General features: G+C 43.6%; 1 protein-coding gene across 2 annotated transcripts in view; it reads right to left on the minus strand.

Moving 5' to 3' along the window:
- Positions 1-26,479, minus strand: part of ENTREP2 (endosomal transmembrane epsin interactor 2) — a 1,465,465-nt gene extending 1,438,986 nt beyond the window's left edge. The window contains exon 1 of one of the 2 annotated variants that reach the window (XM_073586920.1): positions 25,287-26,479. In XM_073586920.1, coding sequence (XP_073443021.1) covers positions 25,287-25,514 — 228 coding nt within the window. In that variant the 5' untranslated portion in view covers positions 25,515-26,479. The remainder of the gene's footprint in view (positions 1-25,286) is intronic. The other variant, XM_073586919.1, reaches the window with a different exon arrangement.
- Between the last annotated feature and the right edge of the window lie 1,011 nt (positions 26,480-27,490).

A 27,490-nucleotide genomic window follows, 5' to 3' on the forward strand; every position in this document is an offset into this window, starting at 1 on the left:
CGATCATTTAGCGATGCACCAGCGATCCTGACCGGGTCGTATCGCTGGTTGGATCGCTGGTGCATCGCTAAATGTAAAAGGGCCTTTACTCTCTTCTCCCTTTTCAAAACAGATACATATTATCAACTAAACATAAGAATTTTCATAATAATATGAATCAAACAGTACAACTACTGATATATTTGCTATTGTGAAATTTTATTGTCATGATCTCAGTGCGGGTTTGACTCGCACACGTGGGGTTAATGTCTGGAACCAGTGCTGATGACTGGCATTTCTGGGGTTAAAGGTTGTGATCCCAGTGCAGGCTTACCTGCACACCTGGGGCTATGATTGTGGCCTCTCCCTGATTCTGGGAGAGGCTTCTTATAGCCTCAGGATGCTCCCATCCCCGTCAGTTATACTTTCGTCCTTGGCATTGTGTGGTGACCCCTGAGTGTGTTTGTGCTGTGTTCTGGTTGCTTGATTCTCTGTGTACGACTCGGTCTGTTCTCTGGATATTGCTTTGGATTCTGCTTGGTACCTTCTATGTCTGTTTGGTTTTGACTTCTGCTTGGCCCCGAGTATCCGTTCTGTCTCATCACTGGTACTTTACTGATATCTCTGTGTATGACCTCCGTTTTGCCTGACTCTGAGTATTTCTGTATAGTGTCCTGCCATCTCTGAAAGCAGGATGCTAAGTCCCGCCCCCTTGCAGTTACATGACCATAGGTCCTGTGACTGCTGGCTAAACTTCAGCGTCCACAGGTCCTGTGTAGCTGTACTTTCCGGCTGTACCTGACCCTGGGCCCCCCTACAGTGCGGGTGAGTCCCTGTTCAGCGGAGGCTGCACGCCGGCGCTGACAGGATCCTGACATTTATAGAACCCGTCAAATGACTCAGGTTGCCCTAACTGCAGGTAGCATGAATCACAGGCCAGCTGCATAGTGGCAGCAAGGTATTGCGGCATAGCGACTGGTCATGCGATTGATGGGCGGTATGTATGGCAGAGGTGGGTGGCCCTGTGATGGAAGCCTGGGTGTGTTTTGCTCAGATCTACTGCTGAGGGTTCTGGTATATATTGGGAGGCTTCCAGGTAACTTGGAGAGATGGTTGGGTCCAGTCTCCTACATACCCACCGAACATGTCTTGTTTCTTGTTGGTCCCCAGCTGAAGCTTTAAAGTACATTTTCTCTCAAACACGGAACGCTTCAGATAAATATATAACTGGCTGCAATTGTGCTGTGCACCTAGACTGCAATTCATTCTGCATGTGGTTTAGGCAGCATTAATCAGGTGACAGGTTCCTTTTTTAGATGTAGAGCCCAGCAGAGATGCCTTAAAGTTTTAAGCCAAGTAACTTTGGTAAAGTACTATTTTCCCAAAGGTGATTATATCGGTGGTTGCACTATTTGTTTCATATTCTTATGGACATTTGTATATTAAATGTACTGAATAAAGCTTAGATATTGAGACAGTAACCTCATCAGTGGTTCATGATGTTCTATCAGGACCACTACATGAACATATCATTTCTGCAGCAAATGTCACTGCCTATTTGAAAGAGCTGTTACAACAAGAAAATATCTACTTAAAATGGTCCATATCTTGAATTACATATCTCAATGGTGGATCATTTAAATAAATTGTTAATGGAGCTACTTAAAACACTCTTAACAGGTAGTAGAGTTAATTATCCAAAGTTCCAGTTTTCTGATAGAGGATTTGGGTCATCAAGCTTCTCATTATTAGAGTATAACAATCTAAATATGTTTATTATGGATAATTGTCTCGTTCTGCTTCTGCTGCCATCCAATACTAACCAGACATTAGAATCTTGTATAAATGCTACTTCCAAGTGGCTAAGCACCAGTGGGTCTAAAATCTACTACGCTGAGTGGATTTACAGAAATGATTTCCACTTCACTTGCATACAGGAGACATTAGGTGTCATTTGTTTTCAGCTCATTACTAGAAGGTAGAGAAATTCACATCACAGTAATGTTTCCAGTTAGATAAACAAGTTAAATGATAGAGACAGAATACACAGGGAAATGACATTCCAAAATATCTCATTTTATAATACAGGTTACATCAACCTAGAGAAACGAAACTTTACCTGTGTTTATATGTGAGGGCTTTCTGCTTCTTGTGTTAGATTATGTGTCTAGTAGACTGGCAAGACCAGGTCGATTACCGCTATAAAGTGTCCAGTTGGTGTCATTTACAGAGGAGCCATGTATTAAAGAGTGGCCATATTAGATAACAAAATGCTTTGGTCTTTGGGTTTACATATAGAGATGGGCGAATTTGTTCGGATTCAGTTCTGAATACGTTTAGCAGAGAATATTGTTTTTAAAATACGGTATTCGTTGAACACAGCCGAACGTCATTAGAGTCAATGGAAGTAGACAATACTGAATATGTTCGGAACCGAACATCAAACATACACTCGGCGCCAATATGGCACAAATATGGCAAATTCGGATTCCGCGACCAAAAGATTGTGTAGGGTTCACATGAACCTTTGCATACAAATACAGAGGTGGTGAGACCTCCTCTACTATAACATACAGTAGAACATTTTCTAAATTGTTAAATAAATGATTTATACATACAAACATTTTATATATTCAATAATTGGTTATAAAAGGTGTTGATTTCCCCCTTTAAATCACTTGTTTGTATTCTATCCCTGTAATTGCGTTGTTTCCTCTGGATACTTATTTCCTCTGACACGCCAAAGAAATACTGAATGGGAGAACCAAAGTGGACGATGATGTCAGTAAGGTGCTGCCGAATATGATGCGCTATATAAAATATATATATATATATTATTTTCCCTCCATTCAGGATAGGCAGAAAAGAGGATTCAGCTTGGTCTGTCATGCCATTGGGAGGATTTTGATTGGGAGAACATGGGTGGAGGTGAGTATTTAAGGAGGAGTGGTTTCTTTTCCCACCAGTTTGAGATGGACAAATGTGAACCAGGAGACCAGTGAGACAACTGAGTGTAGTAAAAGGCCAGTGGGGACCACACTGTCGAGTGACTGCGTATAATCTGTACTCTGGTAGGGAGAGACTATTAGGTTAAGTTTACTGTTATCTGTACTTCTAGTCATCTGGAAATTTACTTTAGGAGGCTCGTGACTCATGAGTGTTAGGAGACCACACACTGTGGAGCCAAAACATCACCCAAACTTCGGAGACTCGCCAAGTCTAACAAAGGGAAATGTGTATGAGTGTATGTTTTTTATAAGTAGGTTTTTGCTAAGTACTATAATTCCTACTCACTAGTCAAGCACTTAGTGATAAATTGGCCCTAGTGTATGAATGTTTTGATATTTATCGAGAGTGGAAGTTATATGTAGATTCTTATATGCCTATGGAAGAGGAAATCTTAAGCTGTGATTCACTTGTTTTCAAACACCTTAAAAATCCCAGTGACAACCATAAAACGCTGAAATATCTCCTATGCAAAACAACCAAGCTACCATTGGGAAAGCGAGATAGGGAAAAAAAAATGTTCTTATGGATTGAACAATAATACCTAGTAACTAGAGTTGAGCGAAACGGGTCGAAAAATTTCAAAAGTCGCCGACTTTTGGCAAAGTCGGGTTTCATGAAACGAAACCCGACCCTAGGATGAGGTCGGCCACGAGGTCGGCGACTTACGCGCCAAAGTCGCGTTTCAAAAGTTTGTTTTGCGCTCTTTTTCAGCCAATCAGGATCCACGGACACTGTGGGCAACGTGATGACATAGGCAGGGGTCACCACCATCTTTCAGAAGGGCATGCAAGTGATTGGCGTCACAGGGGGTATAAAAGGGCGTGCACGCCGACCGCCATCTTACTTCTGCCGATCTCAGTATAGGGAGAGGTTGCTGCTGATTCTGTAGGGAGAGCGTTAGGCAGGGAAGAAGACAAAAAAACTGCTTCTGCTGCTAGCGATTTGGCCTGCACAACACACCAGTCACTGTGTGTGCAGTGCAAGGGGAGGCTATATTGTGGTGTATCAGTGGTGTTGGTTGTTGGGCTGCCTTTTAAGGCTTCCTGACAGGCTGGCATTGCTGTTTCCCACTGCTCTGCAAACTGCTTTTTTAAAAGCAATCCAATCTCCCTTATCCTCTAGTCACTTTTGTCACAGCTGTGCCATCGAGCCTGTGACATAGCGCTCAGATATCAGTGGGCCTCACACAATCCAAAAGTGTCCAGTGTCCAAAAGTGTGTGCAGAGATTCAAAATCTCCCTTATCCTCTAGTCACTTTGGTCACAGCTGTGCCATCGAGCCTGTCACATAGCGGTCAGATATCAGTGGGCCTCACACAATCCAAAAGTGTCCACAAGAGTCTGCAGAAATTCAAAATCTCCCCTGTCCTATAGACACCTTGTACCTTGTTTTACATTACTATATAGTTTGTTGGATTTTGTCTACATTTCTACCAAAAATGAGGAAGGCTGGTGGAAGAGGCCGTGGAATTGGGCGGGGGTTGGCAGCTGGTAATGATGGTGTTGGTGGTGGATCTGATGGTAGTGGCAAGAGCAAAATAGGACCGAATGCAGGAGGTGTTGAGCCTGCGTCATCGTCTGGCTACATAAGGCCTTGAACGCTTAGTTTTCTAGGAGTTGGCAAACCGCTTTTAAAGCCAGAGCATCAGGAAAAAGTTTTGTCTTACATTGCTGACTCAGCCTCCAGCTCTATCGCCTCCTCTTCTTCAGTTGTAAAAAGTAAAAGCACTGAGTCGTCACTGGAGGCTCATGTTCATGAACCACACCTTTCCTTGTGTCCTTCACCCCAACCAAGATTGAAGGATGACGCAGGCCATACTACTGATTACTCCATGGAGCTGTTTTCACATACCATGCCTGGATTATCAAGTGAAATGGTGAATTACCCAGGCCAAGATGAATCTGACATGGAGTGCACTGATGCACAGCCGCTGATGGATGATTCTGCTGGTACATTCACTCAGAGCACTACATTGTCCTCGCAGTGTACAGAGCCAGATTCTGACCCTGATGAGACTCAGGTGCCCCTTCCCGCACACTATACCACCATACACGGTGACACAGAGGAAGGTGCACATGACATAGAAGAGGAGGTGATGGATGACCCAGTTGTTGACCCAGATTGGCATCCATTGGGGGAAGAGGGTGCTGCTTCCAATAGCTCAGATGAGGAGCATCCACAGCAGACATCGACATCGCAACAGCTGTTATCTGGCAGGCCCGGAGCACTCCAAAGACAGGTTCCAAACATCAAAAGAGTTGCTGGACAGCTTGTCCAGAGGGTCAAAAGATCACAGCGTGCTAGGCCGCAAAATGTCTGCCAAAGTAGGAAGAGTGCAGTGTGGCACTTTTTTGAACAAAATCCTCACGATCAGGCCAAGGTTATCTGTAAGAAGTGCGCAAAGACCTTTAGCCGAGGGAAAAATCTGAAAAATTTGAATACCAGTTGCATGCTTAGACATTTAACCAGCATGCACTTGCAAGCGTGGACACAACACCAAACCTCAAGTGCCACATGTGCAACTGATCACAACGAAGGTAGTCAGCAACGCTACATTGTTTCCCCCACTGTAAGCCCACCGGTTAGCACAGCAGCAAATGTTAAGGTGTCGTTGCAAGGCCACAGCAGTCAGGGAATCCCACTGTTATATCAACGAAAGACTGATTCTAGGCCATCAGAAAGAACACCAACTCCATCACCATCATCAACCCTCTCTCAGTCCGCCCTGTCCACCGCTACTTCCACCATATGCAGCTCTCAAGTCCAGCTCACCCTCCCAGACACTATGAGTAGGTCAAGAAAGTACTCAGTCTCTCATCTGCGTACACTGGGTTTGAACGCCCACATTGCCAAACTAATCTCGTTTGAGATGATGCCCTTTCGGTTGGTGGAAAGCACAGCTTTCCGCGAACTCATGGCCTATGCAGTACCACGCTATGACCTACCCAGTCGCCACTTCTTCTCTCGCAAAGCCATCCCAGCCCTCCACCATCATGTGAAAGACCACATTGTCCATGCACTCAAGCAGTCAGTGAGCGGAAAGGTGCACCTCACAACTGATGCATGGTCCAGTCGGCATGGCCAGGGCCGCTACGTGTCCATCACTGCGCACTGGGTTAATGTGGTGGATGCAGGGTCCACAGGGGACAGCGGTGGTGGGACAGTGCTGCCTAGTCCATGGTATAGGAAACAGTTGGCTGTAGGCGTTCGACCCTCCTCCTCCTCCTCCAGAAGCGAAAGCTCGTCCACAGAGCGCAGTCGTACGAGCACTCCATCTGCAGCTGCCACTGTTGCACACGATGTGTCCCCCTATCGAGCAGCTAGTGGAAAGCGTCAACAGGCTGTGTTGCAGATGATGTGTTTGGGCAACAGACACACCGCCGAGGTGCTGGCCGAGTACTTGAAGCGACAAACTGAGTCATGGCTGGGCAGTGTACATCTTGAGGCAGGCAAGGTAGTTAGTGATAACGGCCGTAATTTTGTGGCAGCCATAGCCCTTTCAAAACTCAGCCATATACCTTGCTTGGCTCACACCTTGAACCTGGTGGTGCAGTGCTTCCTCAAAAATTATCCGGAGTTAACAGCCCTGCTCCAGAAGGTGCGAAGACTGTGCACGTACATCCGCCGGTCGCCTGTACACTCCGTTCGTATGCAGAAGCTGCAGCGATTGCTCCACCTTCCCAACCACCGCCTCATTATCGACATTGCAACAAGGTGGAACTCCACCCTGCACATGGTGGAGCGGCTGTGCGAGCAGAGGCAGGCCATAATGCATTTGTGGGAGGATACACGGCCAGGCACTTTGAGAGCAGACATGGAGTTGACAGGTGTGCAGTGGTCGAAGCTGAAAGACCTCTGTAAAGTCCTTCAGTGTTTTGAGGAATGCACACGGCTGGTAAGCGCAGACGACGCCATCCTAAGCATGAGCATCCCACTTATGCGTCTGCTCATGCAAACTTTGACGCACCTTAAGGAGCAGGTGTCTGCAGCCAATGTTGATGAGGAGGAAGAGGAGGAGGGAATCCTTGATGACATTCAGCCATTGTCTGCTCAGGGACCTCTCCTGGACGAGGTGGAGGAAGAAGAGGAGGAGGATGATGGGGATGATTACTTAGGGGAGGAGGATGCATCTCGTGGGGCAAGTGAAAATGTTGGCGTGGCAAGGTCTGGTACAGGGTTTGTGCGTGACTGGAGGGATGTGGATTTGCCAGAAAGTGCTCCTCCAACCAGCACTCGCAGTGCATCATTGACACCGGGAACATTGGCCCACATGTCAGATTATGCCTTGCAGATCCTAAAAAGGGACCCACGCATTGCCAAAATGATGAACGATGACGACTACTGGTTGGCCAGCATCCTGGATCCACGCTATAAGGGCAAATTACAAAACATCATGCCACAGGAGAACCTTGACCTAATATTGGCTAATAAACAAGCAACTCTGGTAAATCGGTTGCTTGAGGCATTCCCAGCACACAGCAGCGGTGATGGTTCTCACACGAGCCGTACGGGCCGGGGGCAGCTTGGCAGAGGTGTTCGTGGTGCACACAGCAGAAGTGGCGTTGGAGACAGGGGTTTCATGACAATGTTGTGGACTGATTTTTCAAGTACCGCTCACACAACTGGTAATACTGCATCTATGGAAAGTGACAGGAGACAGCAGTTGTCAACTATGGTTACAAACTACTTTTCCTCCCATATCGATGTTCTCCCACACAGGTCATTCCCCTTTGACTATTGGGCCGCTAAACTGGACACCTGGCCTGAATTGGCACAATATGCCTTACAGGAGCTCGCTTGCCCAGCTGCAAGTGTGCTATCGGAAAGAGTCTTCAGTGCAGCTGGATCAATCCTGACAGAAAAAAGGAGCCGTCTGTCAACCCAAAATGTGGATGATCTAACCTTCATTAAAATGAACCACGCATGGGTTTCCAAGGATTTTGTCCCACCTTCCTCTGCTGACACATAGGGTGACAGAAAAATGGCTTGCTTTGGTCCACCTCTTCCTGGGACTTGACCTATTTCACCTTTTGAATCAGCTGAATGTCCAACATCAACATATGCCACTTTCTAAAACTCCCTAACTGTGCTGCCCCCCCCCATGGCCGGGGTCACCACCTAGCGCACGACACCGTGCGAGTGCCGTTGCCCTGGACAGGTGGGTAGGCCGACTCTTGGGCGCGGGCACTGGTACAGGGTCCTTCATAGTGCAATCAAGTGTCTGACGGTGGTGGTGCACACCCGCCGTCAGACACACCGCCATACTATGAGGGGCCAAGTGCCAGTACCGACGCCCATGAGTGGGCCCCCCTTGCTTGGGCAGGGCCCCAGCATTTGCAATCTTTACCTCTCCCTGCTCCTCCGCTGTGTAATCTGGGCCGTCAAATCCATACTGTGCCTGACACCGTCTGAGCCTGCCTCCTGATGTATAGACATATATTTTGAATGTGTACGCTATCCATACATGTTATCCGGGGAAACGGTACCCTTTCTAACCTTTGTGCAATCACGTGCAATCCATACTGGGCCTAACACCGTCTGAGCCTGCCTCCTGAGACATATATTTTGAATGTGTACGCTATCCATACATGTTATCTGGGGATACGGTACCCTTTCTAACCTTTGTGCAATCACGTGCAATCCATACTGGGCCTAACACCGTCTGAGCCTGCCTCCTGAGACATATATTTTGAATGTGTACGCTATCCATACATGTTATCCGGGGATGCGGTACCCTTTCTAACCTTTGTGCAATCACGTGCAATCCATACTGGGCCTAATACCGTCTGAGCCTGCCTCCTGAGACATATATTTTGAATGTGTACGCTATCCATACATGTTATCTGGGGATACGGTACCCTTTCTAACCTTTGTGCAATCACGTGCAATCCATACTGGGCCTAACACCGTCTGAGCCTGCCTCCTGAAACATATATTTTGAATGTGTACGCTATCCATACATGTTATCTGGGGATACCGTACCCTTTCTAACCTTTGTGCAATCACGTGCAATCCATACTGGGCCTAACACCGTCTGAGCCTGCCTCCTGAGACATATATTTTGAATGTGTACGCTATCCATACATGTTATCCGGGGATACGGTACCCTTTCTAACCTTTGTGCAATCACGTGCAATCCATACTGGGCCTAACACCGTCTGAGCCTGCCTCCTGAGACATATATTTTGAATGTGTACGCTATCCATACATGTTATCCGGGGAAACGGTACCCTTTCTAACCTTTGTGCAATCACGTGCAATCCATACTGGGCCTAAAACCGTCTGAGCCTGCCTCCTGAGACATATATTTTGAATGTGTACGCTATCCATACATGTTATCCGGGGATACAGTACCCTTTCTAACCTTTGTGCAATCACGTGCAATCCATACTGGGCCTAACACCGTCTGAGCCTGCCTCCTGAGACATATTTTGAATGTGTACGCTATCCATACATGTTATCCGGGGATACGGTACCCTTTCTAACCTTTGTGCAATCACGTGCAATCCATACTGGGCCTAACACCGTCTGAGCCTGCCTCCTGAGACATATATTTTGAATGTGTACGCTATCCATACATGTTATCCGGGGATACAGTACCCTTTCTAACCTTTGTGCAATCACGTGCAATCCATACTGGGCCTAACACCGTCTGAGCCTGCCTCCTGAGACATATTTTGAATGTGTACGCTATCCATACATGTTATCCGGGGATACGGTACCCTTTCTAACCTTTGTGCAATCACATGCAATCCATACTGGGCCTAACACCGTCTGAGCCTGCCTCCTGATGTATAGACATATATTTTGAATGTGTACGCTATCCATACATGTTATCTGGGCATACGGTACCCTTTCTCACCTTTGTGCAATCACGTGTAATCCATACTGGGCGTGAGAACGGCTGGCGAGCTGTTAAGCAAGCTACAGCACCTGTGGTTTGCACACGTAAGTTTTTCATTTTTTCAGGAATGACGGTTAGGCCTAATTCCGGAACTGCGGTTGACCTGCACTTACTGGGAAATCATTGTTCACGGGTAATAATTGTAATCAGTGATCCCCATCACTAACGTTGTTCAGCGGGTTATCTGCACCTGTAAGCGACAAACGCTGGCCTTTTCAGTGTAGCGCACATGCAGCCACGGACATGTAAGGGCATGACACACCAGTTATTGGCCAATCTCATGTGCCAGAGCCTCACGTGTCCCTCTAGTAAGCCGGACTCGGACCGCGGGGCATGACGGAGTCTCGATCGTTAACGGAATTAAGCTTGCAATGTGTGCATCTGTTCTGTAGCTGGCATGGTTGAGGTTTCCCAGGTGGAGTCGAATTTAACCGTAGGCTCCACTCCTGGTGGTGCCCTTCTGGACATTCCTTTAAGGTATGTCCACGTAAAACAAACACTTTGCCTTCATGAACGCTGTTTGGAGGGTCATGACTCGTGGGAATAACGCCGCCCAATCAGTTAACCTGCTAGAGAGATCCTTCGTTGCTCCCAAGCATGACATCACACTCCCTAGGAAGAAGGTAATGCCACTGTGGCGACCGTACTCCTGGGGGCGACACAAGTGCACTGATGCCCAGCCACTGCTCGATGAATCTGCTGGTACATTGACCCAGACCACTACATTCCCCTCGCACGCTACACGACCTGAATCTGACCCTGATGAAACTCAGGTTACCCTTCCCATATACAGTTCCATCTTACACGGTGACAAAGAGGAAGCTGCAGATGAAAGTGCAGGTTCGGCCCACCCGCCATCAGACACACCACCGTACTATCAGGGGCCCTGTGCCAGTGCCATCGCCAACGAGTGGGCCCCCCCTGCTTGCTCAGGATCACAGCACTTGCAAAGTTGAAATACTGTGCAGTGAGATGGAAGATGGGGACGACGAGGAATCCAGACAAGTACAGGGATTCCCTAGCGAGGAGACTTATTTCATTGTTTTCAATGTTGGGACAGCAATTTTTGGGGAGCACTATACTCTGGAGAATGATAGATGGGGCCCACCATACACTGGAACATTCCAAAGGTGGACATCAGACACTGGAGCAGCATTTACATGGCCCATTATACACTAGAGCATTAGAAGTGGGGCCCATTATGTTTGGAGCATTATTTGGGCCCATAAGACAGTGGAGCTTCATCCATGGGGACCAACATATACTGTAGCATTATGTGGAGCTCATCATATACTGTTTCAAACATTATATGGGACCAATGATTCTGTATGGAGAAATAGATGGGCCTCGTCATGAGATGTAAAAAGTGAGGTATTTTTCATTGTACTATACCGCTATTTCTCTGCCGTATCGGAGCATGATGAGTTTTGGTATGTGTTAAAGGGGCGCTCTTTCGCCCAGGGCACATGAAAACCTGCAGCGAGCCCCCCCCACAACTTTAGCCAAATAACCCCCATTTTTCAGTGCGTAACTTGTATTATGAAGTTAATTAAGGTTGACAAGCTTAAGTAAGAAGAATTGATGCTTTTGGCATTCAAATGGGCACTGTAGGTGTGTTTCCTGTCCTCCTCTCACTGCCGACTTTTATTCCCCATTGACTTACATTGGGTTTCGTGTTTCGGGACGACCCCGACTTTTCCCTATAATCGGACGATCTTGCTCGACCCGACTTTTGGAAAAGTCGGGTTTCACGAAACGAAACGCGACCCTAAAAAACCAAAAGTCGCTCAACTCTACTAGTAACATATCCTTATGCTAGAAATAAGGGACAATGAAAGGAAGAAAAAGCCAGTTGTGTTTAGTGTCATAATATACCAGAAACCATTTTAAGAATGCGTTAATTACCGTACATATTCCCACTGATAGAAACATGTGAATCTTAACTTCATAATACAGAAGTAGTTATGCAAATGCTACAGTAATTTTAGAAACCAAAAGTATCCTGGTAACAAATTGTTTAGCCTGTCATATAATCTATGTAGCAATTTTCATGTTGCTTTCATGGAGAATTTAACATAAACCACCAATAATTATATTTAATATTTCCTCATGAATGTTATTTAAACGCACATACCCTCATATCAAGCCTTTCTATAGGCTTGGCCGGTCAGAACAAATTACATGCCACCGGTTAACGTATTTGGTCAAAGCCCTAACTAAATAAATCTACGATATCCGCCCATCTGACTCGTTCAAAGAAATCTTTAGACTCATTAACACCAAAGTGCACCTTTCACAGATGAGTTCATCCACTTCAATTTTTTTGATTATCCTATAGGCTAGAATAGATCATGATGACTCAAAAACAGTGACAGATGGTCCTTAATTAAGTTATCAAAGCTGAGATGCATAATGAGAATATTTTGAGAGAAACTGATGAAATAGAAAAATTTGGGAATAGTTTCCAATATATTCTCATGGATATTAGTATTGTAGAAAGCTGCTTCTTTGACTACATGTATAAAACATTATCTACAATAATAGAATGACAGTCATTGCAATACATGATACGGTAATACGACATACTCGTCTAAGGCCTCTTTAACATTTGGTAGTTTAGATCTGAGCAAACACAACACAAAAAGAATGATTTTAAAATACACAAACTCCATAACATGCCTACAAGTGTTTATATTATGATCACTTCATGGATATATCACCAAAAGGTTGATGCCAGAAACTAACTGCAACCAGTCTTTACAGATAGTAGATATGTAATAATGACAGAGGTTATCCCACAAACTTCATTTTAACCAATAGATGTTGAAATAATAATAATTCCAACAATTTGATGTGTTTAAAAAAATGTTCCTGTGCTGCGATAATCTTATAAATGTGTCCCTGCTGTGTACTGTGTAATGGCTGTGTCTGACCATACAGGAACATGGTCTGACCATATCACAGCTCCTGGGGAGGGGGAGAAGCAGAAGAGTATACATTAAGGCACAGGATCACAGCTAATTTGTTTTGTGAGGTAAATCATTTTGCTGCCTGTTTTTTAAAAAAACGTTTCACCTCCCAAAAAGAATCACCTGTCCTGTCTGTATACTCTCCTTTCCTTCCCCCCTACCCAAGAGATATGGTATGATCAGACCATATCCCTGTACGGTCAGACACAGCCATTACACAGTACACAGCAGGGGCACATTTCTAAGATTATCTCAGCACAGGAACATTATTTTTTAACACATCAAATTGTGGGACGTATTATTAATCAAAGATCTATTGATTAAAATGTTAATTAAAATGTGGCTTTGCCTGTGGGAAAACTCCTTTAAAAAAAAGCTTTATCAAAAAAACATTGCAATTCATCTGATTCATCTGGAGATAATTGATATTATTCCTCAAAAGTTAAATTTTAGCACCATATAAATCAAAAACTAAAGTATCTCTCCTTTCCCGTTTCCTTCTTTTATTACTCAATCATACCTGGTAGCTCTATTTTCTGAAAAAAGAAAAGTCTTCTGGTAAAGTACATCAAATTGTGCCTCAGAGCACTGACCTGCGAATACTGAGCCAGCTGTATGGTAATTATTCTGAATATTCCCTGCAGAATTCATATACTGATGCAGTGGCTGAAATTTACTTAATATACCAGGGGATTTCTAGTATATTTTTGTAATAACAGTTGAAAATACATTATATATAAAATCAAATATAATTGACTGCCATGTATTGATACTGTATTGATGCTGCTGCATAAAATTAGGAATAATAGTCCTTTAATAAAAACATTTTTTTTATTCCCAATTTATTATCTAATCCATCCAAGGTTTGTAATTAGTTTATTTCAGTTTTTTCTCTTGTGGGAGTGTCCCTCTCAATAATACAGGCTGCACCAGAAGTCTTTGTACATACAGGATCCTCATATCAGCTTCTATCCTGTACTTCTTTCCTCTTTATATGCCTTTTCCTTTTCTATAGTCAATTTTCTCTACGCTCTCTGAAACTGCAGATGGTTTCTCTGCCCTACACCAGGGTTGCAAACCGTCCAGAAATTCAGTGATTATTTTGAAGGTGCAGACACTTAAACAGATTATTTTGACTATAACTTTCATCATTTTACAGTTTATGGTAAATGAGGCTGATGTCTTCATATCAGAATTATAGGCTGCAGATATGGGTCACTTATAATCATAGTGATTTATGATGGTTTTCCATTGCGGTTGTAAAAAATATTGTTTGTGATTTTTTTTGATAAGCTGTCCAGAAAAATTAAAAAAAAATCAAGTTGACTTTACATTCTTACAATCTGTGGGTAATTCTTCCTTTCAATGCTATCTCTAATCAAAAAGAGCAGACTGAATGGAGCAGGAACATAGATGAATTTGTAACATTATTTTTAAAGCAGTCAGCTATATAAATGACTTAAGGACACATTCCATCAGCAAAACGTTAAAAAAAAAATAAGACTATTTAGACAGTTGCTTAACTTTATATTTAGGAGGCAGATGAATAATTTTAAAAAAATCTATGTAAAAGTGTATCTGTAATCAGTAAGAGATAAATTGGGCATATGGACATCATAGACGCTGTTTCCTTCTAGGCTCCCACTTGTCAGCCAGCTTTGAGGGCCATTACATACTGAGCTTTTACTCTTAATATAAGGTTGCTCATTTGTGGAGCGCCACTTACCTTCACGTATAGAAAAGGTTTTGATAACAAGCTATAAATGTACATAGCCTCACCCAATCACTAAGCATCTTTCATTTCATCCGAGCTGTTTAAAAGAAGCTGAGCTCTGATTGGTTGCTATGAGAAACAGTTTTCCCACTCCACAACACCTCAGCAGACACTGACCTTGTGGGAGAAATCTAGCATCCCTGGGAACATAGGCTCCCAGCCATTGTCTGCCGCCTAGAAAAGAGCAGAAAGCACATGACAGAAATGAATAACCCCCTCCGGTTCCCATATACCCATCACACATCCTCCATCCCATAGTCCCATAGGCACATCTTCCCTCTTAAAGTGATCCCTGGTATGGAAGATAGGGCAAATCCATTCAGCGCTCTGGTTCTGACACCAGGCCTCTCTTAAAGGGATCCCTGATAATGACCCCAGGCTGACGGGATGATGTGGCATATTAGGGGTAGTAGTCTGGTGGCTCTGATTGGATGATGTGGGATATTACTGGTAGTCTGGTAGCTCTGGCTGACAGGATGATGTGGGATATTAGGGGTAGTAGTCCGGTAGCTCTGACGGGATGATGTGGGATATTAAGGGTAGTAGTCCAGTGGCTCTGATGGGAAGATGTGGGATATTAGTTATAGTACTCCGGTGGCTCTGGCTGACGGGATGATGTGGGATATTAGGGGTAGTAGTCTGATGGCTTTGAGGGGTGATGTGGGATATTAGTGGTAGTAGTCTGGTGGCTCTGATGGAATGATGTGGGATATTAGAGGTAGTTGTCTGGTGGCTCTGGCTGACGGGATGATGTGGGATATTAGGGGTAGTAGTCTGGTGGCTCTGATGGAATGATGTGGGATATTAGTGGTAGTTGTCTGGTGGCTCTGGCTGATGGGATGATGTGGGATATTAGGGGTAGTAGTCTGGTGGCTCTGATGGGAAGATGTGGGATATTAGTTATAGCACTCTGGTGGCTCTAGCTGACGGGATGATGTGTGATATTAGGGGTTAGTAGTCTGGTGGCTCTGATGGGATGATGTGGGATATTAGGGGTAGTAGTCTGGAGGCACTGATGGAATGATGTGGGATATTAGTGGTAGTAGTCTGGTGGCTCTGATGGAATGATGTGAGATATTAGTGGTAGTTGTCTGGTGGCTCTGGCTGATGGGATGATGTGGGATATTAGGGGTAGTAGTCTGGTGGCTCTGATGGAATGATGTGGGATATTAGTTATAGCACTCTGGTGGCTCTAGCTGACGGGATGATGTGTGATATTAGGGGTTAGTAGTCTGGTGGCTCTGATGGGATGCTGTGGGATATTAGGGGTAGTAGTCTGGAGGCACTGATGGAATGATGTGGGATATTAGTGGTAGTAGTCTGGTGGCTCTGATGGAATGATGTGAGATATTAGTGGTAGTTGTCTGGTGGCTCTGGCTGATGGGATGATGTGGGATATTAAGGGTAGTAGTCTGGTGGCTCTGATGGGAAGATGTGGGATATTATAGTACTCTGGGGGCTCTAGCTGACGGGATGATGTGGGATATTAGGGGTTAGTAGTCTGGTGGCTCTGATGGGATGATGTGGGATATTAGGGGTAGTAGTCCAGTGGCACTGACAGGATGATGTGGGATATTAGGGTTAGTTGTCTGGTGGCTCTGGTTGACAGGATGATGTGGAATATTATAGTGAATGTGGCTATGTGGAGTGGGCGGGGCTATACACAGTGTATATATATATATATATCAATCATTATGATTTGTTATAACTAACCGTAGTTAGTTATTAGTTACCATGCCCGGGCAACGCGGGCTCTCCAGCTAGTAATATACATAAAAAAATGCAACAAATTTTAAAGCATGTTTGTTAAGCCAAAAGCTATTCCCCTCAATTACACATGCATACTCAGCATGTATTCTGCCTGACACCTTTCCATAAAAAAAAGAACCAGGTATGTTGAAATTCAATATGTCCCACCTCTCTTTTCCCAACATCTGCCATCAGACACTTATCCGTTCCCACTGAAATGAGCAGGTTCGGACAACACTCATCCAATGGCAACCTTAAATGGACACTTTCACTAGATCGTCTTTTCTCTTTTGTCCAATTATATACTTACATAGCATGTTATCTGAAAGGAAAGTTTTGCTTGAAATATATATATTTTTAAATAACTATGAAGCCGATAAGAAAACATACCACAGATCTAATACAACACATACAGCTACCATTTATCTCAAAGTTCCAGAGCAGGGCTATCGTTTCATAGATGTAATATTCCTTACTGCAAATTCTCTGAAAAGCTGTATATATTTCTCACCCACAGAATTACATGAGCTATAAAGTCACAACAAGTATGACTAGGATTATGAGCCTATAAAAGTCTGGAGCGGAGACTTGTGGTTCTTAGTGAGAGCTGCGCCGTTTCCCCCATACAAGCCATATTGAGCACTGACACCTTTGCAGATGGCTTTGTGAACAGAGTATACAAAGAATGCTTGGTCAATCCGGATTTCCACAACCTGCTGGAGAAAAGGGTTAGTTCACTGTTTTTCTACAAGTAAAATGCCCTTGTCCTTGAAGCATCTGCAGCAGATTTGCCGGCTGCTCTGTGGGTCCCCTCAGGGGAAAAACAGAATCACAGCTCATTTTCTTCTCTCCATAAATTAAGTAGCATGGGATGAGGAACCAGTAACAGAAAGAGAAGGCAACTGGGGGCTGTAGATTTGGGAAAAATTAGCAAAAGACTCTATCATGACCCAGAAGCAAACTTGTGAATCAATAAGTCACTTCTGACCCAAACTTCTATACTGCTTCTGCAAGAGTAAGAACCTTTCTATACAATCTCCTATAGAATCCATATTGTTACCTGTATCAAAGATTTTACTGCTTCATACATTTCATAAGAAACAATCTTCTGAATCCAGAGCTGCCATTATTGGTTTTCCTGCTATGTAAATGTGATCCTGGAACATAAACCCCTATTAATTAGAAAGTGTCAGCAGGTATTTTACTAGAAATATAATCATTTATTTGAGCATTGGTGAAATCCCAGAAACTAAATATTTATTCATATGTCGCTACTTATATTCCCTAGCTGAAATAAACAGGCATACAACTAAGGGCTCATCTACTCATACTTAATACAAAGATATAAATCTTTCCTGTCTCATACTTAATGGGGTTTCATACAGCCTCCATATTATGGCTCTGTGCCCCCTCTAGTGGACACTATGCAATTCCAAGCAAACCACCAAATGGCAACATTGTGAGTCTGTACTACACCCATGGTGAAGTCGCAGTTCATCCCTATTGGAGGACAGGTCCACAGAGAACTGTCTAGCAATCGGCGTTATTGAGTGTGCAATGTTGATCTCCAGCCATTATAACTAGTACTGCTAGGTTTCAGCCATGTAGTATATGTAATGGTTAAAGGCAGCCATTAAAAAAAAGTATTACTGGTTCCAGCACTTTGGCAGAAGTGTGAAGTACACCAGAAATGACCCCTCTGAAGTAGAGTGAAACTATAAATAAGTTTCTGCTTGCACAAATTGGTTGTGATTTGCATAGGACTGATAGATTTAATTAAAGGGAGTACAAGGGCATAAATAGAAATAAAAGGAGGACACTTCCTTTAAAAAAAAAAAAAAAAAAATCACAAGTCACTGCTAGATCTGCTTTGGTCAGTCAAGTCTAGTGATTTTCAGGCAGTGTCAGTTTCTATACAATTGGCTCTGATCCATTAAGACTGATGTTCCATATGTAGGTTTTAATGAGGGGCATGCAGGAGTAAGATGCACCTAATTTATTAAGTGGTGCACTCTACTTAATGAATTAGGCGCAACTTATCAGTGGCATGTACCTCCATGCGCCTCGCCAGAAATGTTACTGAATTCATGGTCTGGAGTACTATTTCTGGAGTAAGGAATTCTGCCTTTATCAATTTGTCGACATCTCATCCCACCCTCACTTCACCCCGGCTCCACCCAATTTTAAAAATCTGCCCAAACCTGTAGCAAAAATCCCCAAAATTGCACAATTTTTGCACATCATGTTGCGACATTTGAAGCGATGCGTTACATAAGAATTCTGGCATAAACACCATGATGAATCGGAGACTTGGATTCTGAATCTGGGGTTTCCAAACAATGGCGGGCAGCAGATATAACAATGGGACAATTAAAGTCAGAAATTGTCATGTCCACTCAGCAAACATTTCAATCTGTCCAAGCATCTTTATCAAGAGAATCTGACTACCAGTATCCAGTAGGGAGCAATAGCATGATGTAGTTGTAGGTTTGTGGTGCTACAGAATGGGCATTCTGCACCAGGTTACCGTTCACTCCTTGATGCTTTGCAGTCAGATACTTTGTATACAGATCTTTGGATGGATCAAAAGTTGAGATGAAGTATCAATATATGTCTGTAAGCATCTTGACTCAACAAAATATTATGCGATTAATGGGTTATTCCACTAAGAAAAAGTTAACATCTATCCTTAGGACTACTATTAAATTGGTGGGGTTCCAACCGTTATGACCTCCAACAATTGCAAGAATTAGGGACTTCCGATCTCTAGTTCAATGAAGCAGTAGTACAAATGCTCGACTATTGCTCCATTGAGTGTCTTTGGATACAGTGCTCAGCTGACTCCAATAGTTCAATATAGGATAAATGGTAGGACAGTCAAGCATGTGCACTGTTGTTCCATTCAAATGGACATCAAAAGTTACACATCCTTTGCTATTGGGGCAGGTTATATCCATTTGACCCCCACAGATCTAGAAAATACCACCTATCCTGTGAATGAGTGATAACTTTTTATAGACTTAAGGATCATGATCAGTCTTTCTTGAAAGCAGCGGATTGATATTATATACATACTTGGGACCAGATCCTTCAACTTTACACCAATTTTACTAGCACAGTGGTTCATAGATATCTTGATTCTATACAATGAATTTTATTTAATGATGGAATAACTCCTTTAAATACAAGAATGGACAAGCTTTTAGGCTATGTTCCCACGTGCGGAATTCCCGCGGATTTTGTGTTTTCACTGAAAAAACGCATAAAATAAGCAACCCATTGTATTAAATGGCATTCCGCACATGCTGTGCTAATGCTGCGTATTTTTCCACGGCGGAATTGCATCGTGGAAAAATATGCAGCAGGCTCATTCTTTTTGCAGAATCGTGGGAATTCCGCACACATAGGAATGCATTGTTCCACTAAGTAAGTGGAAAATGTGCGGATGGTACCCAGGGTCTGGAGGAGAGGAGACTCTCCTCCAGGCCCTGGGTACCATAGCCCTGTAAAAATAGAATTAAAATAAAAAATTGTGTTATTCTCACCTTCCAGCGGCCCCCACAGCATCCCCAGGCCTCAGCGATGCTCCCGGCAAGCCCCGTTCCCAGCGATGCCTTGCGACAATGACCTGTGATGACGTAGTGGTCTCGCGAGATGCTGCTTCATCTGGGGTCATTGTTGCAAAGCATCCCTGGGAACGGGACTTGCCAGGAGCATCGCTGAGACCTGGTAATGCTGCGGGGGACGCCGAAAGGTGAGAATATCACGATTTTTATTTTTTTTTATTATTTTTAACATTATATCTTTTTACTATTGATGCCGCATAGGCAGCATCAATATTAAAAAATTGGTCACACTCCTCAAAACACTATGTTTGACGAGTGTGACCAACCTGTCAATCAGTTTTCCAAGCGATGCTACAGATCGCTTGGAAAGCGCTAGTATTCTGCAAGCTAATTACGCTTGCAAAACGCTAGTTTTTCGCGGGAATTACGCATGTGGAATTCCGCATGTGGGAACATAGCCTTAAAACTGACAACTGTTTTAGGTACTAAATCTCATGTAGAACTAGAACAATGGAGTTCAGTGCCATGTAGTCCTACTTACCATTTTCCCTTATATGCAGGTTTCATACGTCTAAGGCTGGTTTCACATTAGCGCTTTTTAAGCGCACGCACGGCCGGGGGTAGCTCCGCCCCCGAGCCGGCTCTCTGCCCGGCGTGCCCGCCCCTTGCTTGTAGCGCCGCCTCCTAGCGGACAGCGGCGCCTGCGATCGGCTTACCCTATCTTTAGCATAGGGTGCGCAGATCGTGCGCAGGCCGTGCGCTAGTTGCGCTTTGACCTGCGCTGCGCACTTTTGACGGTGCGCCGTGCGCGCTAAAAATCGAACTTTTCGGATTTTGGCGCGCACGGCGCACCGTCAAAAGTGCGCAGCGCAGGTCAAAGCGCAACTAGCGCACGGCCTGCGCACGATCTGCGCACCCTATGCTAAAGATAGGGTGCGCCGATTGCAGGCGCCGCTGTCCGCTAGGAGGCGGCGCTACAAGCAAGGGGCGGGCACGCCGGGCAGAGAGCTGGCTCGGGGGCGGAGCTACCCCCGGCCGTGCGTGCGCTTAAAAAGCGCTAATGTGAAACCAGCCTAATATTCACAGTCTAAGCATGGACTGATTTCCAGACCATATATCCCTAAGGTGGCTTACAAAAGTATTTACCCCCTTGCCATTTTTCTTTTGTGTTTTGCTACCTCATAATAACCTGTACTTTCACTGTTTTTTTTAGGGTTTGCATCAGTTCATGTAAAGAACATGCCTACAACAATGAACATTTGGTTTTCTCTTTATTGTGAAGCAAACAACAAATAGGAAAAAATAACTGAAAACTTCAGTGTGTATAACTATTCACCCCCCTAAAGTCAGTACTTTGTAGATCCTCCTTTTTCAGCAGTCACAGCTGATAGTCACTTTGGTTAAGTCTCTAGGAGCTTTCCATATCTTATCACTGGGATTTTTGCCCATTCCTCAAGACAAAACTGCTTCAGGTTAGATGGTTTCCTCTGGCAATCTTCAAATCTGACCACAGATTCTCAATTACATTAAGGTCAGGGCTTTGACTAGGCCTCTCCAAAACATTTACACATTTCCCCTTAAACCACTTGAGTGTTGCTTTAGCAGTACTATTTGAGTCACTGGCTTGTTGGAAGGTGAACCTCCGTTCCAGTCTCAAATAACTGACAGAATAAAACCGGTTTTGCTCAAAAATATCCCTGTAATTCACACCATCCATCTTCCCCTGGACTCTGAACATTTTCCATGTCCCTGTTGTCAAAAAACCTCCACAGCATGATGCTGCCATTGCAGTGTTTCACTGTGGGGATGGTGTTCTTGAGGTGATGAAATGTTTTGGTTTTGCGCAAGATAAAGAGCTTACCTTGGTGGTCATCACCTTTCTCAGTACATTTGGGGAGTTTCCCACTTGTCTTTTGTCAAACTCAAAATGAGTCTTACAATTTGTGTGTATAAGCAAAGTATTTTTTCTGTCCACTCTTCCATAAAGGCCACCTGTATAGAGTGTACGGCTTATTGTGGTCAAATGGACAGATACTCCAGTATTTGTTGGGAACTCTCTAGCTCCTTCAGGGTTACCTTTGGTCTCTGTGCTGCCTTCTCTGTTAAATGTCCTCCTTGCCCGGGCTGAGAGTTTTGGGGGACAGCCCTCTCTTGGCAGGCTTGTTGTGGTACCATGTTTTTTCTATTTGATGATAATGGATTTGCTGGTGCTACTGGGGATTATCAGAGATTGGCATATATTTTTCAAACCCAACCCTGACTTGTACTTCTCAACAACTTTGTCCCTGACTTGTTTGGAGATCTCTTACGTCCTCATGGCATTGTTTGGTTAGTGGTGCCTCTTGGTTAATGGTGTTGCTGCCCCTGTGGCCTTTTCAGAAAAGGTGTGTTTATACAGAGAGACCATGTGACACTTAGATTGCACACAGGTGGACTTCCTTTCACAAAGCATTTGACTTGTGAAGGTGATTGCTTGCACCAGAACTATTTTTAGTCACTTCATTTCAAAAGGGGTGAATATATATATATATATATATATATATATGTGTGTATATATATATATATGCACATGACAATTTTTAGTTATTTGATCCCATAAGTTTAACTTATGCCTACATTTTTCTCACTTTACTTCACCAACTTAGACTATTTAGTGCTGATGCATCACACACAAATCGGATTACAAAAATATTTAAACACAAGTTGTAATGTAACAAAAATAGATAAAAAGCCAAAGAGGTTGAATACTTTTGCAAGCCACTGTATATCCACAAAAGTAAGGATAAAAAAGTTCAGTTTACTTCTACATGATCTGTAACGTTGGCGAGTTCAGGTGAGCAGAACCACAGTCGGTCCAAACATCGTGGTTCATACATGGACTGTGAATATCTGATGTGTGAAACTGGCCTCAATGTTCAAAGTTATGGTTTAAAATGGGCAGCATCACAGAGGGTTTTCCACGTTCAGATCCTTATTACCGAAGGGCTTCTTTTGAGACAGTCTCGAATGGTCACTAAGTAATACTACATAATGTTTGGCTGCAGCAACAGTGGTAATATCGACTTTTCTTGGTAAATGTGTTTGCCAAAACTATTGGGAGCCAAACACAATCTGAAAGAGATAATCTCTTATGACAATCCATTTAAGTTACGTTACAGATATCCAAATGAATAAGAGGTTAATATTACTGTTTGATTTATTCTCTTTTGTCATTATAGCATTCTCAAGGATTACCAACTTTCCTAACCAACAAATCTGCCTAATTCTGAAGTATTACATTGTAAGGCTAGGTGAAGACGACCATCCAATTATGAATATCAACACACTGATCAAACTCTGATCAGATGTGAGCATAGGGTGATCTGATTCTCTTGGCTGGTCCAAGTGCAGTCCAATGTTTTGTCGGATCGCACTCAGACCAAAATTACCGCGATGAGCACGAACCCTTTAACAGTTTGACTATTCAAGATTTTGGGAAAGCTGGGTCTCAAAGATGAGCATAACTGATGACTCCTCATTTGACAGAAAATGACAACATTTCCAAGTATTTTTTTTGCCTTTGCTTTTAAAGGGAGTATGTTGTATATAAGAGACAATAGCAGCACAGTCTACAGTTTGTTCTTAACTTTTCAATCCTATCCTGGGTGCAGATTGCAGCCAGTGAAAAGAGAAAATATTCTTAAAATCATGCTACTAGCGCTCTGTTCCAGTCATCTGGGTGGGGTACAGCTCTGAGCGGTAACAGCTATTCTTCCACACATGCGCACTGTTGAGTTGAAGGACGTTCTACCCAAAACAATGGCAGGATAAGAGGGATGACTATCATCTGAACAGTGGACATGAGCCATGAGCATTCACCCAGTCCATTATTTCTTTTGTTTTTTCAATACTGCCTGAAAACCTGGTCATCATTGAAAAAGTAATAAGAAACCTTCTATTTGTTCTTCCTTCATGTACATAGATGATTCCGGGGCAACAGGTTGCCTTTAAAAAGAGATATTGAATTATGTTCATTCGGCAAATGATTCTTGAGTATTCAGTTACACGTAGTCCTAAACTGCATCTCACATGTTGATGTATCCCCAGCCGGATAATGATGTAGTGTCAGGTAATCTGTGCTACACACATTGCAATTTCCTATTATTCAAGCATCCCTTTTTTCATGAGAAAGAGGAATAGTCAAATGTATTCATAACACCCCGTTTTAACTCCAAAATACACACAGATAACATCTACAGTCATGTTGACACTGAAACATGAAAAGACCTGTCTACGGCAAAGAGATTATCACCACGTCAAGCCAGACAAGAACATTGGTCACAGCGATACGCGTGTGTTCACATTGGGCATTGGGGAATAATTCTTCGAAATTCTGGCGCCAGCCTATTCCTAGCATTTCAGCCAAGGAGTTCTCATTCTTTAGTAGCAGTTCATTTAGGTTGAGTTTATACCATTCTGATACAAATCAATAAAGTCTCCCAACTGTTGTGATTCTAGAGCCATTTAGGGTTTGGATTGGTCAGAACGCGGCCGGTCGTACAGATTGTCATTTTAATGGTTGTATCTGTCATAAACAATCCGATGAGAACAGACAAAACAACAAAACTATAGCAGATCAGGGTTTTTTTAGAGTTTAAAATAACAGAGCGGTCCTGCTTAAGTGGCAAAGGACTGACCATATTATCTGATTGTGCCATGCGGTACGTGTCTCGTTCGTTCAACAAGAGACAAAAAAAAAATTCAACATGAGAGATCACAATAGAGCGCCATCAGCCGTCACTTATGGGGTTATCCACATATAATTTGAGTTTGACCATTTCTGTGAACCTAAGTTTACCAAGATCTGATATTCAGTAACAATTGTTTACACATAGTAGGACACATGACATTCATTTATTAAAAAAAAAAATATATATATATTTATGAAAATAATTTTCTGCATAATCATATAACTGTTGGTATTAGTGGATATTTCAAATGTTTTTTTTATTTTTTTTTCTTTATTTAAGAAATTTTTGACAAACAGGAAAAAACATAAAAAGAATACATGGCATCTTTTCCATGTCATGTAGAACAAGGTACTATTTGCATGGCAAGATATTGTAAGAAAAATGGCATGCTAGTAGTTATAACTCTGACTGCTATGAAATATTGCATCCTCGCGGAATCTTTCACGACATGTAGCCGATGCCAGGCAAAATAAAAGTTTGTCATCATCTAGATATGGATAGGCAGCTCACCTTGCTGCACATGAAGAATACAATCGCGAATGTCGTAGCGCATCAGTGAAATATATCACATTCATAGTAATAGATAAAAAGGGATCATGAACTTACCGAAAATCCTGCCCAGAATGGACAGGAGTGCCTTACTCTGGCAGAGGTAGTAAGTGCCAGGGCTGCAAAGCTAACAGCGACAATGAGACATCCAAGCACCATCTGTGAGACCCCAAGGGTCAACATGATCCGGGAGCGAGTCCGGTATTCCCGAAGGCGGGAAAGGCTCCGCGATAGGGCAGCAGGGCTTAGAGAGCGGGTGCCTGGAAGAGCACTTAGTGGCATCATGAACAAGCAATGACCTTCTACAGGTAGCAAAATATGGGACCTCCACAAATAGGAGCTGCTGCCTAGACCCGAACTCCCAGGATGATCAGTCAATGCCCAGTGAAGAGTTTAAGCTCCTTAATAGAACGAGCAGTAGAGATGTCACAGTGAACAGGATGCAGAAGCAAGGAGATCTGTCTAAAGACCTTGAGCCTGTGAATGATACAGAACCAGGAGCAAAGTGATGCCAGAAGACGGATGGAGTGCACGGTATCCAACAATGAACTCAGGGCTTACTAACACGATCACTTTCAAGAGCACAATGCACAGAGGGATGCACCCACCCAATGGAGAAAGGAAGGACAGAAATGATTCATGAGTCAGTGAGCAGAGGCAGGGGACAGGTCCCAGTGTTAGGGGTCTCCATATGTGTAGAGCATCATCTGAAGAGCTCCTCATCCATGCAAGTCTTCTCCAGCTGCCTTATGTTAATCCTCCTTCTTGGTCTCAGATTATCATCTGTTCCCCTGGATATTGGACACCACCTGGAAGCTAGGCTACAGTCAGGGGCAAGCTCCCCAAAACCATCATGCTGTCAGAGCACGGTACCAGTGCATGAGTGTGATGGAGTCACTTGTGGATAAACACTGGGCGGAGAGACAGGAGGGAGAAGACATGGGAGCTGGGGATTTGGAGCCGGGGGACAGCGATCGGGCTGCTGGAGGAGGTGAGACAAGTCCTGGGTAGCAGCGCTTTCCCTGGTGGTCGCCAACGCCAGACTGCTCTGCAAATGAATGCAACTCCTCCAGTGTACTGTCAGGAGGGGAGGGGGATCTGGGAAATAATAACCCCTTGTATTCTGCTCACTAGCCCCGATCACAGACACTGCTCACTCCGGCTTCCAGCATCCTCATTTCCTGCAGAATGCATGATCCCCCCACTATCTCCGACCCCACAGTTGTATTAACCACTCGCTGCTAACTCCTGTACAATCCTAGCTCTGCTACTCCCTCCTATTAACCCCTAAGCCTCTCTGCAGCCTCCTCCGCCGCCAGTGTAGGCAGCCTGCTAATTGCTCTCCTACACATCCCATTATGATGCTACCTGGCTGCAGCTGTCACCAGCACAATCATGTGCCCAGTCTACTGTGACTCACCCCTGACACCGGCTGCCAATAATAAATCCAGGTATGTCTCCCCTAACATTGACCATCTACAGCATAATGCTTAGAAATGAATTGGCTGACCCTGATTTACTCCTGGTAATTATCAGTCTGTCTATAAGCCTGAAGATTATTAACAATCCAATTGACCTTCAATATAATTATTAATATTCTAGGTGGTCATATAGGTAACAGTAATTAATGATCTGGCTGCTGATCAAGATAACTAGAATTATTAATGATTGTCATAATAACTGCAAACAATTAGAAATGTAAACAAACATGTAAATATGCTGTATGTGTATATAGGTAGTATATATAATGTAAATTTGTAAAGATATATTGATGCAATTGTCCATGGATGTTATGATTACTATTAATAAAAGCACTGACCATCAACATCATCATTGTAAACTATCTTAAAGAGTTAGAGATGTAAAATTAATTATTAAGGATTCAACTGATCACAGATGTAATGATGGTACACAGATGAATATTGACAGGTGCAAAGTGGTAGGGATGAAATACAGATAGGCATGCAAGTATGGCCAGACACGTGCTGGACAGGTAGACTGACTGGCGGTTACAGGGAACCTGACAACTAGCAAGCATGCTAACTACGTTGCTCAGGCACCTCCATCCATGCTGGAGGAGGTGCTTTAACCCCTTTCCAACGTCAGGTCAGGCGTAATAGTACGCTCACGTTGGACTCCCTCCCTTTGATGTGGGCTCCAGCGGTGAGCCCACATCTTTCCAGGGACATGTCAGCTGTTTTGAACAGCTGACATGGGCACGGAATAGGCACAATCCACTCGCGGCTATTAATCCATTAATT

Source organism: Dendrobates tinctorius, unplaced genomic scaffold, assembly GCF_039654945.1.
Source record: "Dendrobates tinctorius isolate UK_male_01 unplaced genomic scaffold, ASM3965494v1 ptg000097l, whole genome shotgun sequence".
Lineage (NCBI taxonomy): Eukaryota > Metazoa > Chordata > Amphibia > Anura > Dendrobatidae > Dendrobates > Dendrobates tinctorius.